The 13344-nt window shown below is 45.1% G+C and overlaps 1 protein-coding gene across 25 annotated transcripts in view; it reads right to left on the bottom strand.

Moving 5' to 3' along the window:
* The window catches only part of CLASP1 (cytoplasmic linker associated protein 1), a 309768-nt gene that overhangs the window by 24821 nt on the left and 271603 nt on the right, over positions 1 to 13344 (bottom strand). For all 25 annotated transcript variants that reach the window (XM_065525354.1, XM_074008821.1, XM_045366933.2 and 22 more), the window contains 3 exons: positions 5060 to 5288; positions 2576 to 2766; positions 634 to 762 (listed from right to left, as the gene is read on the bottom strand). In XM_065525354.1, coding sequence (XP_065381426.1) covers positions 634 to 762; positions 2576 to 2766; positions 5060 to 5288 — 549 coding nt within the window. The remainder of the gene's footprint in view (positions 1 to 633; positions 763 to 2575; positions 2767 to 5059; positions 5289 to 13344) is intronic.

The raw sequence follows: 13344 nt of genomic DNA, 5'->3' as shown, positions 1-13344 counted from the left end.
GCGTTTTAAATATTCAACAGCGAGTGGAAGGGGCACGGCAGGGCTGCCTCCACTCAGCCTCATCTTGCAGAGAGCGGCACACTGAATGCCAGCAGGGAGGAAGGTCAGTACAGCAGCGTGCTACCCGCTGTTGGCAGGAGCTGGGCTGGAACCACCCCTGGCCGTCTCATTTAATTCTCATGAAAAACTCTGTGGAAATATCCATTCCTGTTTTACACACAAGGAAATGGAGGCTCAGAAGGTGAAATGACTGGTCCACATATTTGGAGCAAGGAGGCATTGGTTCTGGGACTTGCACGTCTGCGATTCCAAAGCTGGTCTCCACCTCCCACACCAGACTACTAGAGGCTAAATGCCAGAAAGCAGCAGCAGACCCTTCCCTCCCACAAAGGCAGCCGGAAGCCCAGGCGTGGAACACATCTCAGGGACAGGGCAGGCCTGTTGGAAACAGCGAGAAGGAGCTGGGAACTGAACAAATGGCACTGGCCCTGGAACTGCGCCACTGCTCAACAAGGATGACCGCAATGGGGACTCGACATGGCCGAGACCCAAGGAAGGGGCTCTTAAGCTGTGGGCTGATTCTGATTCCTCTATCTCCACATCCCAGCACCCCCGGCCACGTGACTGACTCACCTCCTTATGGGAGTCTTTGTGGGCTTCCAGAGTCTTCATAATCGTCAGCTCGGCGTAGTTTTTAAATCTTGCTGGTTGATTTCTCAGAATTTCCCTCAAAACTCTCAATGCCAGTGCTCGAATTGAATGCTAGAGTACAAGGGGAAAGGAAGACATCACCAAACACCACACCGCACTTTCACACACAGCAGTCAGCAGGTTCGGCAAGGCCAAGCACCCAGTTCTGGGTTCCCCGGAACCTTGCAGAACCCTCTACACAGATCACATGGTTTACCTGAAATCAGCTTTACTTGACACTGGCTCTCTAGACATCAGCTCCATGAAGGCAGGCACTGTGCCTTAGGGTGACATTCCCAGAACCCAGTGCCTGACAGGCACTGAAACAAGCTTCTCGAACAAGCCGTGCACTCGAGACCAAATGAGGATGATACACCTAAGTTCATTACCAGTTTTCTGGGGATTTTCAGATTTCCTGAGGCTTCAGCCTACAAATTAGGCTTCCGTAAAATGTATGAAAGAATGTGTACAAAGCACCTGGATGTTTCATCAACACAGCCTGTAAGACTGAACTCCACCTAAGGACAGTGGAAGGCCTGTCATTATTCCTGACCTTCCATGTGATGAGATCACTGGGTGTGTAGAGGCCTCAAGTTGGTTAAGGCCAGAGTCATGCATCTGGAGGAAAGCCATTCCAAACAGACTCCTAATCTCAATAAAAGAGAATGGAGTTTACACCAAACAGAGCCAGAAAGTACATCCTGATTCTTTGTCACTCATCTGTAGAATTCACACACTAATACACCATTTTACCTGTCTTCTACGTGACATCACTTTGTCTCCCAACAGAGCCAACAAGGCATAACTGCCTTACGAGCCAATACTTTGTCTTTTTTAAAAAGTATTTTTAAGAAGTTTTTTTTTAAAAAAAGGTGAAACAGATTACTTATTACCATTCTTCTATCTTTACTTATCCCTAAACCAAACCATTAATCCGAAGCATCAGAAAGCTATCTGAGTCTCCACAGCATGGCACGCAGCAGCCTCCCTGTCACTCGGTGGCCATGCAAGTCCCCTCTAGCTGGCCGTGGGCATGGCCTGTCACCTCCTGGCAATCCTCCCATCCCCCTCCTCCAGCCCCTCATCACAGCACTCTCTTCTCATTTCTGCTGGCCTACACAAAGCCAATGTGGATGGATTAAGTTTTTCTTGCAGAGGTTTAATTCTGGTAATTCCCAGCATCTATTCCTGTTTCCATATAAGGGACCAGCTCCACAGGTGGGAGAAGGCAGGACTTTGACCAGATTACTCCCCCTTTTAAGAGTTCTCTATGTGCAATGTGCAGATCACAGACCAGGCATGTCACAAATGCCTAGTTTGTCACATTCAAATGTCCCAGCATAATGAAGCTTTTTTATTTTAATATTAATAATACAAAAATCAGAATCATGCTTCTGGAGCCTGCCACTTGACTGATTAAAATTATTGGAACTCTTAACATATGTAGGGGGGAACCAAGATGGAATTTCATGGAATGTAGCATTTAATTAGGTCTTTTAAAATGGACCTTTTTATTTCTCAATTACATATGAAACAAAAATCAAACTCACAAGTGAAAAAGTGTATCCTAAAAGACCACATTCTATGCTAATGAAGTTTTAAGAAATTCTGTGTTAAAGCAACTAGATGCAGGAACGAGGTTCCCTCAACTACTATAAACCCAGTTGCAGACCATGCACGTAAGCCAAGAAGCAGCTTGTTGCTGATAAAAACATGACCTTACTAAACGTGCTCAGAAAATATGTGAAAAATGAACAAATAAATGTTTTGATGTAAACAGTAAGCACAACCCAGAAAGTAAAGCTGAAGCCAAGCCCAGCAAAAAAAGGACATCGTGACCCCATTACACGGAAAGGGGCAAGGTAAGGCCAAACCAGCATCTCACGTCTTTGTCTCCGAGGGTCTCCAGCAGCAGGAGCAGGATGGTCTTGAAGTGCTCCTCCCAGACACCCAGGCTGTCTTCCCGCGTGATCTTGAGCAGCTCCAGCAGGGCTCCCTTCCGTTCCTCCACTCGCTCGTTATGGTTGGACAGCTCTTTCAGAAGGTCAGCCACCAGGTCAGAATGGTCGATGGGCACTGGTGAAACACACCACACATACGTCACCTCGTGAGGAAATGCCCGGCACAAGGGCTTCCTCAGTGGTGCCCAGTGATCCTTCCCTTCCTGCCTCATCTCCCAGAGGCGACACCTCCTTCATGGTTCCCCTCCCACCCTCCACTCCGCTTCACTGTCCGGCCTCAGCCTACACACCCTCCACCAACCTTCTCACCAAGTTCACTGTGAAAGCAGAGGCGCGAGACCAGCTGTCCAGTACCAACAGTCAACGTCTTCACCCTTCCTTGCTATCTTTTCCCTTCTACTTCAGATAGAGAGGAGAAATGCCTGCATCCACCAAAGTCCCTTTTCAACCCTCTTATTTTCCGAAACTCTCTCCCACTGCCATGGTCCTGAGTCAGCCCCACCACTGGACAGCCTTTTACCAGGGTCAAATCCACTCCCATACACACATATTCCTCAAGGCCTCCTCACCAACACATCTGATTATCATCCATCCCCTTCTCAAATGTCTATAGCTTAGGAACCAGCATGGGGAACACACACCAATCAAGGTGTTTGGACTACTGGTGGACTATCTATGTGGAGACTAAAAACTGGCCCAAGATGACTCAACATCGTTACCTGCAGGGCTGTGAACACGGTTTCTATGGCAGAAAGGCACATCCTTTCTCCTCCATGTTCTTTTAAGAAACCTCAACTCTGAATATTCAACTTTAAATAGAGAGGATGAAAAAACAAACACATCAGACAAGTTATTAGGAACTACTTAAACGTGTATTTGCATACTTCTTTAGCTTCTAAGATGGGGTAGCAAACACACAAGAAAGCCTGAAATGCTAAAGAACTCTGTCACTTCCTCCTGCCTTCCTACCTTTTTCTCCTTTTCTTTAAGCCTTTTAGTAAACAGTTGGTGAATAACCAACATTGTAATTTCTACCTTAATCGAGATCTATAAAGGATAAGGTAAACAATTCTATAAGCAATGAAAACAAATAGTCCACTTCTCCCAAGAAGTGCCAGTCCTTACAAACACTATACCCTATTCGCTCACTGCCCAGTAAACAGAGTGTGGGCAGAGTCTGAGACGCTACCCACCAGCCCATAAGCAATTAATAGCCAAGTGATTCGGCTTTTCATCCCTACAGCCACTTCTGCTTTCAAACAGAGAACTTCCCTTCTATCTTAGCATTCCCCTACTATCTGATCTCTGCAAGAGGATCAGCTTTCTTTTCTTTGGGCCCCCACTGGATCTGGCATCTGCTTCCAGCACAGGCCTTCTCTGGCACTACCAGTCTACTTCCCTGACAGACCGTGAGCTCTCTGAGGCCAGGGACTGTGTCTCCTGTGCCTCGGTCCCCGGCAACCCATACACTTCATGACACACAGTAGGCCCTCAGTGAATTTTAACTATTTAGAATTCTAATGTAGGTTCTAATTACTCATTCAAGCTTGAGAAATAAACAGGCCTCAAAACCATAATTTTTTAAAAGCACTATCAGATTGAAATAAACCAAATCACGTAACATGAGAGATGAAAAAACAAATAATTAAGTTTTGGATAAAAATACCGTCATACAAATACATACTCATCACTCACTAGTTTATTCAATAATGGATGCTGGTCTTAACACAGGAGCCAGAAAGAAACCAGACTAGCTCTGCCTCTCCTCCCTACTTCCTATGTTATGTGCTTACATTACATTTTGGGCAAATCTTTCTGACCCCACGCTTAGCTTAGCACCACACACGGTAATGCAAGTGGTCAGTGTATGTCAAACCCCTGCCTCCCAAATGCAGCACGGAGGTCAACACAGCTCCAGGAAAACCTGGTTACAAAGCAGGTGTGAGAGGAGAGGGAAGCCTCGGAGCGGTGCTTCAGGATCTCACTCCACAGCTCGGGGAGCTGGGAAGCGCAGGTCCAAGGCCTTCACAAAGGCTGAGCCCGTGCTCGCCATCCTGTTTGTTCCTACACCCCTGGCTTGCCTGGGCCCTGGGTTCTGCAGCAGAGCCTCCCTGATGGTAGAGTTTGGCCTTCCCTCATGCTCAGCTGTGGCAGTGGCTACTTCATATCATGTGTGACTGTTTATTTCCTCACCGCCCCGCCACTTGTGCTTCTGTTCACTGCCGTGTTCCCCGTGCCTAAGCACACAGTAGGGATTCAGTAAGTAGTGCCTGAACAAATGACTAAGCAGAAAGAACAGACCCAGCGTCTCCATTTACATCTGACCAGTGGGCCTGGTACTGGCCAGACAGGAGGGAGCACAAGGGAAGCACTTCTGGGTGGGGACAGTTAAGCAAAGAGACACCAACCATCTCGAAGCTGCTCCATGTCGTCATCGAACACAGCCTCTTTCAGGGCAGTCTTGTCATAGGTGTTGATGGCATCTGAGTAGGGGTATGGGTTGTAGTCTCGTGCCCGCGGTCCCGGGAAGGCGCGCGGAGGCTGGGTGTTGAGTAGCGAGGTCTTGTTATCCAGAGCTGTCCGGCCTCCTTCTACCTCACTGGTGGCAGGGGAGGCAGCACCCCCATCGCGGGACACCTGGAGCACAGTACACTGTCAGTTCCCTTCTGGGACTTATAATGGACATTTCCTTTGAATGCTCAGAAATATTAAGAGGGCCAGAGATTTTCACTTGAAATATGTATGGCCAGTGACAAAAGGACAGCTATTAGTATTGCAGTGTAAAAATACCAAATCCATAAACTACCATAAAAGGAACAATATGCCTGCATTTGCATCTAGTCTTTACACTTCAAATCTCCTTTACTTTGTAATTTGGTGATTCACTTTACCAAGACGTTTCCTGAGGGATGAAAGGCTCAGAAGCCTTTCCTTGAGAAGGAAAGGCTGTCCACTCACATCCCTGCTCTCAAGGACCAGATCAGCAATGGGGGATTTGCACTGCGGCCCTGCCCACATCCACAGACAGAAGCTCTTCCAACTGCCATCATTAAGTCTAATGGGTGTCATCCATCCCCAAATTAATTCCTTGTACTCTATGTATTCCTGCCTAGTGCTGGGCCTCAATGTGTCACAATCTCCTATGACAGAGAACTCAGCACCTCCTAGGCATATCATCCTTCTTTTAGATATTTCTGACTCAGAGTTGTTATGCTGGGTCAAAGAACAGGTTTTTAGTATCTTCCGAATTTTGTTTTTCTTTGCTAATACATTCTGAAAGTTGTCTTCAACAAATTCAACCGCTGGCCCCCTGACTGGCCCCTTGCCATGGTACTGACAAGAGCAAATCACTTTTACTCTTAGGGTCCTCTCATATGGGGCACACCACTGGTCTAGCCCCTTTGCAGGTGGCAGTGTAGCCCAGCAGGTGTGGGCTGGTGCTGGCAACGGGGCCAGACTGTTTTCCTCATCCCAGGCATCTGACTATCCAACAACGGTGGAAACATTCCAGGCAGCCAGAACACGTCGGTGACACCTATGGCAAAATTTTTACTTGTGCTGATGACAGGATACATTTCTCTCAACTTGTGCTAATGCATTTACACTTTTTTCTGGTTGTAAAAGAAAAGTAGATGTAACACATCATTTTAATCATTCGTAAGTATATAATTCAGTGTCATTAAATACATTTATGATGTGTAACCATCACCACTATGTATACCCAAAACTTTCTCATCATCCCCAACAAAAACCCTGCATCCTCATCCCTCTCCCTTCCCCACAATCCCTGATAACCTTTATTTTACTTTGTCTCTCGGAGGTTGCCTATGCTAGGTACCTCAGGTAAGTGGAATTGCTGAGCACATCCCACTGTGTGTATATACCACATTCTGTTTATCTGTTCATCTGCTGATGGGCACTTGGGTTGCTTCCGCCTTTTGGCTTTTGTGAATAATGCTGCTACGACACAATGGTGCACAAATATCTGTTCAGGTCCCTGCTTTCAATTCTTTTGGACTTGAATCTAGTGGAGGTGCTAGGATGCATTTGGTTTTTAACACCCACAAACAAAATTTTATATTAATTAAGATGTAAAAAGAATTCATAATATATGCATAGACAGAAACAAATTAAGACTAAAAAGGTATAAATCAAATCTTAACAGAGGTTTTCTCTGGGTGGAAGAAAATTCATAGATGGTTTTAATTGCTTCTTTTTATAAGTCTTCTAAAAATACTACTATTATAATGAAAAATTATTTATAAAAGAAAAAGGTAAGCCATTGAACAGGAGGTTTAAAAAAAACAACAAAAAAAGAGAAGGGTTTTAAAAACTTCAGACATTTTAAAAATAAAGCTCAACTCCCAATTCTAATCACTGTTAACAACAAAACCTTACTACCTCAGTGTGTGTCTCCATGCAGGCTTTGCACAGCAGGAATCCTGTGTGCACGCTGCCTTCTGTTTTTTTTTTTTCCTTACAGTGCAATCATTTCCCACGTGGATGAAGTTTTTGTAACCACCATGTTTAATCACACCACTACCTCTACTTGGGTTTTAAAAAGATTTACTCAGATGTTCCCCTTTAATATTTTTGCTACTGTAGATAATGCTGAAATAAGCTACCTTATGGAAATGACATATATATTTTTTTCTTCTGTTGAGTTCTTTCTTTAGTGTAGACTAACCATACTGGGTAAAGAATATGCAAATCGCTTTTGCTAAATATAATTTTGCTGAGTTCCAAAACATTGTATCAATTTACCATGGCACCAACATTACACTAGATCCTTATACCCTTTCTAGTATTAAATGTTATAATTTCTATTAAAGCAGAGCAGAAGGGAACCTTGATACAAGTCTGCTGTATTTCTGTAAGTGACCATAAGGATGGGCTTTCTCCCTATGTTGAATGTCCTCATTTTTGCTGTGTGCACCACCCTCCTACTGCATCTGACATTCATCCTATGGCTTGTCTCCCTAGATTTGGTTTCCTTGTTAGGCTTAAGAGGAGCTGTACTGGCTCCCGAATCTTTCACATTTAACAGTTTTATATTCACCTCAATGTTTTAGCTAAAAATATGGTAAGTGGTGGCTAAGTCAATTTTGAAGCTCCTTCATTCTTCGATTTTCTTTCTTTTTTTTTTTTTGAGACAGAGTTTCGCTCTTGTTGCTCAGGCTGGAGTGCAAATGGTGCAATCTTGGCTCACTGCAACCTCCGCCTTCTAGGTTCAAGCAATGCCCTGCCTCAGCCTCCCAAGGAGCTGGGATTACAGGCATGTGCCACCACGACTGGCTAATTTTTTGTATTTAGTAGAGATGGGGTTTCACCACGTTGGTCAGGATGGTCTTGAACTCCTGACCTCAGGTGATCCACCCGCCTCGGCCTCTCAAAGTGCTGGGATTGCAGGCGTGAGCCACCATAACTGGAAAAAGTAACCCCTCACACATCCACCTTTTCTACTGTTCTTGGTAGGAGTTCTGTTTCCCTAGTCAGATTGCTCCATTCCTCACACTCCTCACAAGTCCCCCGCTTCAAAGCAGGCCTCCTTCCACTGCCCTGGGAAACCAGCAGTGGGAAGACACTCTACTTCCTGCTTCAAGCCCCTAAAGCTGCCCTCCTCCCTAGCTAAGACCAGTCATTCCACCTGGGTCCTAACCTCAGGTCCCCACATCCCGAAGGATCCGCATCCAATCATCTGCTCCCCTCCACTGTGTAGGCAAGGTGCTTCTCTCCACCGGCCCTGCTGGGAGAGATCTTTCCCATCTGAAATGCCCTGTGATCCTCATTTCTCTCCAGTTTGTTCCTCAACGTCTTCATCCACTGTGATCTGGTTTCTATTCTCAACCCTGCACTCAACTATGCTCACAAGAGCCAACGTACTCCTGGAAGAAACTAAATTTGGATATTGCAGACTGTAACTACGTGTAAAGTTTATTTAAGAAGAAAAAACATGGAAGTCCAGTGAGTCCATTCTCAAAGGAAAGGTCTTAACTTTACATCAAAACGTTGGCAAGTAAATGTGTATTTTATATCTTTTAGGTTAAAATAGAACATTTAACGTGGATAATAAACAAATAATCCAATGGAGCCCTTTCATTTCATATGTGACCCGTTATCTCTTTGCAGCATGGCCCCTTTGGCTAGAATGTCCTTCCTGAAATAGTCTCCCTTATCTTCTATGCCACTACCCTCTCCTGGTCTCCCTCCTGTCAGCTCTAGCTTCTGTCCTTCCCTTAGTGCTGATGCTCCTTAGGATTCTGTCCTTATCCTTTACCTGGTGATTTCACTTACGCACTTTTCTTTAGTTATGTTCAAGCAACTAATCAATATCTCTCAAATATCGAACTTCAGCCTGAATCACTGGCTGCAACAGACTGGTATATCCAAAGTCCTGATGGATATATTTGCTTAGATATTCCACAATTTCTGCAATTTGCATGTATTCAAAAGAGCATTCATTGTATTTCAAAGACAGCATCTCCTTCTAGAGTAATATTTCACTGAATTGCACTAGCATTTGCTCAATAGCCCCAGAAGACTTCTGATTCTTGTTTCTGCTCATGCCCTATTCAACCCCACTTCCTCCTGAATTATTCTCCATTCCAAAGTTAACAGTAGCCTGTCTAAAATATAAGTATGACTATGCCACTTCGCTGCTTAAAGATCCTTCAATGACTCTAATATCACCAGGGTAAAGTCAGAGCATTGGTTGGGAATACCCCAGTGAGCACATCCTTCCTGAGCTGGCCTCTGCAGTTCTGCTCTGAATCTCCCCAACCACTCCTCATGCCCAGTCTTCTCCACTTCATCCACTTCAAACAGGAAATCACACCATGCCCACGGCCATGTCTTAGTCTTCGAACAGGCCCTCCTCTGACTACAACCCTCCTACTCAACCTGACAAACTCCTCTGGACCTCCAGGCTTCAGTTCAGAGGTGACGACATCCTCTCTTTTGCACATCTGATATGGTTTGGCTCTGTGTTCCCACCCAAATCTTATGTCAAATGGCAATTTCCAATATTCGATGAGGAACCTGGTGGGAGGTAATTGGATCATGGGGGCGGAATTCCCCCTTGCTGTTCTCATGATAGTGCGTGAATTCTCATAAGACCTCGCTGTTTAGAAGTGTGTAGCACTTCCTCCTTTGCTCTCTCTCTCCTGCCACCATGTGAAGACCTACCTGCTTCTCCTTTGCCTTTCTGCCATGACTGTAAGTTTCCTGAGGCCTCCCCAGCCATGCCTCCAGTATAGTCTGTAGAACTGTGAGTTAATTAAACCTCTTTTCTTTATAAATTACCCAGTGTTAGGTAGTTCTTTATAGCAGTGTAAGAACTAATATAGAAAATTGGTACCAGAAGTGGGGTATTACAATAAAGATGCCTGAAAATGTGGAAGCAACTTTGGAGCTGGGTAATGGGCAGAGGTTGAAACAATTTGGAGGGATCAGAAGAAGACAGGAAAATGAAAGAAAAGTTTGAAACGTCCTAGAGACTTGTTGAATGGTTGTGACCAAAATGCTAATAGTGATATGGATAGTGAAGTCCAGGCTGAGGTGGTCACAGATGAAGATAACGAACTGGAGTAAAGGCCACTCTTGATATGCTTTAGCAAAGAGACTGGCAGCACTGTGCCCCTGCTCTAGAGATCTGTGGAACTTTGAAGTTGAGAGAGATGATTTAGGGTATCTGGTGGAAGAAATTTCTAAGCAGCAAAGTGTTCAAGATGTGGCCTGGCTGCTTCTAAAAGCCTCTGCTCATTTGCACAAACAAAAAAATGACCTGAAACTAGAACCTATATTTAAAAAGGAAGCAGAGGGTAAAAGTTTGGAAAATTTGCAGCCCAACCAGGCAGCAGAAAAGAAAAACTCATTTTTGGGAAAGAATTCAAGGCTGCAGAAATTTGCATAAGTAATTAAAAGCCAAATGTGAATAGCCAAGACAATAGAGTAAACGTCTCCAGGACATTTCAGAGACCTTCATGGCAGTCCCTCCCATCACAGACCTGGAGACCTAAGAGGGAAAAATGGTTTTGTGGGCCAGGCCCAGGGCCCTGCTGCTTTGTGCAGCCTTGGTACATGGTGCTCTGCATCCCAACTGCTCCAGCCCCAGCTATGGCTGAAAGGGGCCAAAGTACAGGTTGGGCTGTTGTTTCAGAGGGTGTAAACCCCAAGCCTTGGTGGCTTCCATGTGGTGTTGGGCCTGTGGGTATGCAGAAGGTAAGAAATGAGGTTTGGGAGCCTCCACCTCGATTTTAGAAAATGTATGGAAATGCCTGGATGTCCAGGCAAATGTCTGCTGCAGGAGCAGAACCCTCATGGAGAACCTCTACTAGGGGAGTGCAGAGGAGAAATGTGGGGTTGGAGCCCCCACACAGAGTCCCCACTGGGACACTGCCTAGTGGAGCAGTGAGAAGAGGGCCACAGTTCTCCAGATCCCAGAATGGTAGATCCACCAACAGCTCTCAACATCAGCCCATGAAAGCAGCTGTAGGGGCTGTACCTTGCAGAGCCATAAGGGTGGAGCTGCCCAAGGCTTTGGGAGCTTACCCCTTGCATCAGTGTGTCCTGGATGTGAGACATGTAGTCAAAGGAGATTATTCTGGAGCTTTAAGATTTAATGACTGCCCTCCTGGGTTTCAGACTTGCATGGGGCCTGTAGTCCCTTTGTTTTGGCCAATTTCTTCCTTTTGGAATGGGAGCATTTACCTAATGCCTGTAGCTCCATTGTATCTTGGAAGTCACTAATTTGTTTTTTATTTTACAGGTTCATGTTGGAAGGGACTTGCTTTGTCTCAGATTAGACTTTGGACTTGGACTTTTGAGTTAATGGGGGAATGAGTTAAGACTTTGGAGGACTGTTGGGAAGGCATGACTGTGTTTTGAAATGTGAGGTCGTGAGATTTGGGAGGGGCAAGGGGTAGAATGATATGGTTTAGCTCTGTGTCCCCACCCATATCTCATGTCAAACTGTAATTTCCAGTGTTGGGGGAGGGACCTGGTGGGAGGTGACTGGATCATGGGGGTGGACTTCCCCCTTGCTGTTCTTATGATAGTGAGTTCTCACCAGATCTGGTTGTTTAAAACTGTACAGCACTTCTCTCTTCACTGTCTCTCTCCTGTCACCATGTGAAGACATGCTTGCTTCGCCTTATACCATGACTGTAAGTTTCCGGGGGCCTTCCCAGCCACAACTCCTGTATAACCTGTGGAACTGTGAGTCAATTAAACCTCTTTTCTTTATAAATTACCTAGTTTCTGGTAGTTTTCTTTTTTTTTGAGACAGAGTCCACTCTGTTGCCAGGCTGGAGTGCAGTGGCGTGATCTCAGCTCACTGCAACCTCCGCCTCCCGGGTTCAAGTGATTCTCCTGCCTCAGCCTCCTGAGTAGCTGGGACTACAGGTGTGCGCCACCAAGCCCAGCTAATTTTTGTATTTTTAGTAGAGACGGGGTTTCACCATGTTGGCCAGGATGGCCTCAATCTCCTGACCTTGTGATCTGCCTGCCTCAGCCTCCCAAAGTGCTGGGATTACAGGTGTGAGCCACCGCACCCGGCTTCTGGTAGTTCTTTATAGCAGTGTGAGAACCGACTAATACAACATCCTCCCTAGGTACCACAACTAGCCACGGGTCTCCTGGATGCTGAGCAGTGGCCATACTCACTGCACCAGGATCTTGTGCTTATCTGTCTGCCTCTCCCATGAGACTGGAGCTCTCAGAAAGCCATGGTGGTGTCTGGTTCAGGCTCACTATTTTTATTACATCATGAAACATAACTATGCCCAGAATAAACAAAAGCAAACTGAGAAAAAAGGCACTTAACATTCCTTGAAAAGATAGCTGAGGGCTCCTCTTTTGAAATTGAAATTTTGTAAAATTAATTACCTTGGGCCTCTTACTACTATTTTATGGTTATTATCAAAAAGACAAAATATAACGAAGGTGAGGATGTGGAGAAAATGAAGTTCTTATATACCATCGGTGAGAATGTATATTAGTATAGCCAATATAGAAAACAGAACAGTGGTTTTTCAAAAACCTAAAAATGGAACTACCGTACAACCAACAATTTCACTACTGGGAATTTATCCGAAGAAAAGGAAATCAGTATATCAAAGAGAAGCCTACACCCTCATGTTTGTTACAGCACTATTCACAACAGCCAAGATACAGAATCAACCTAAGTGTCCCTCAACAAATGAATGCATAAAGAAAATATGACATATATACACAATGAATACTATTCGGCCATAAAAAGAAATGAAAGCCTATCATTCACAGCAACATGCATGAACTGGAGGACATTATGTTAAGTGAAAAAAGTCAGGTACATTAAGACCAAAATCATATATTCTCACTCATTTATGGGAACTAATAAGAGTTGAGCTCATAGAAGTAGAGAGTAGAACTGTGGTTACTAGAGGCTGGGAAAGGTGGGGGTGGGGGAGGAAAAGAGGCTGGTTAATAGCTACAAAACTACAGCTAGGTAAGAGGAATAAGTTCTAATCCTCTATAGCAGGAGTCCCTAACCCCCATGCCATAGACTGGTATTGGTCTGTGGCCTGTTAGGAACTGGGCAGCACAGCAGGTGAGCAGTGGGCAAATGAGTGAAGCTTCATCTTATTTACAGCCACCCCGCATCGCTCACAGTACTGCCTGAGCTCTGCCTCCTGTCAGATCAGTGGCAGCATTA

This window comes from Macaca fascicularis, chromosome 12, assembly GCF_037993035.2.
Source record: "Macaca fascicularis isolate 582-1 chromosome 12, T2T-MFA8v1.1".
In the NCBI taxonomy this organism is placed as follows: domain Eukaryota; kingdom Metazoa; phylum Chordata; class Mammalia; order Primates; family Cercopithecidae; genus Macaca; species Macaca fascicularis.
Note: the sequence above shows the minus strand (reverse complement) of the source record. Positions and strands in the feature narration are given on the sequence as shown.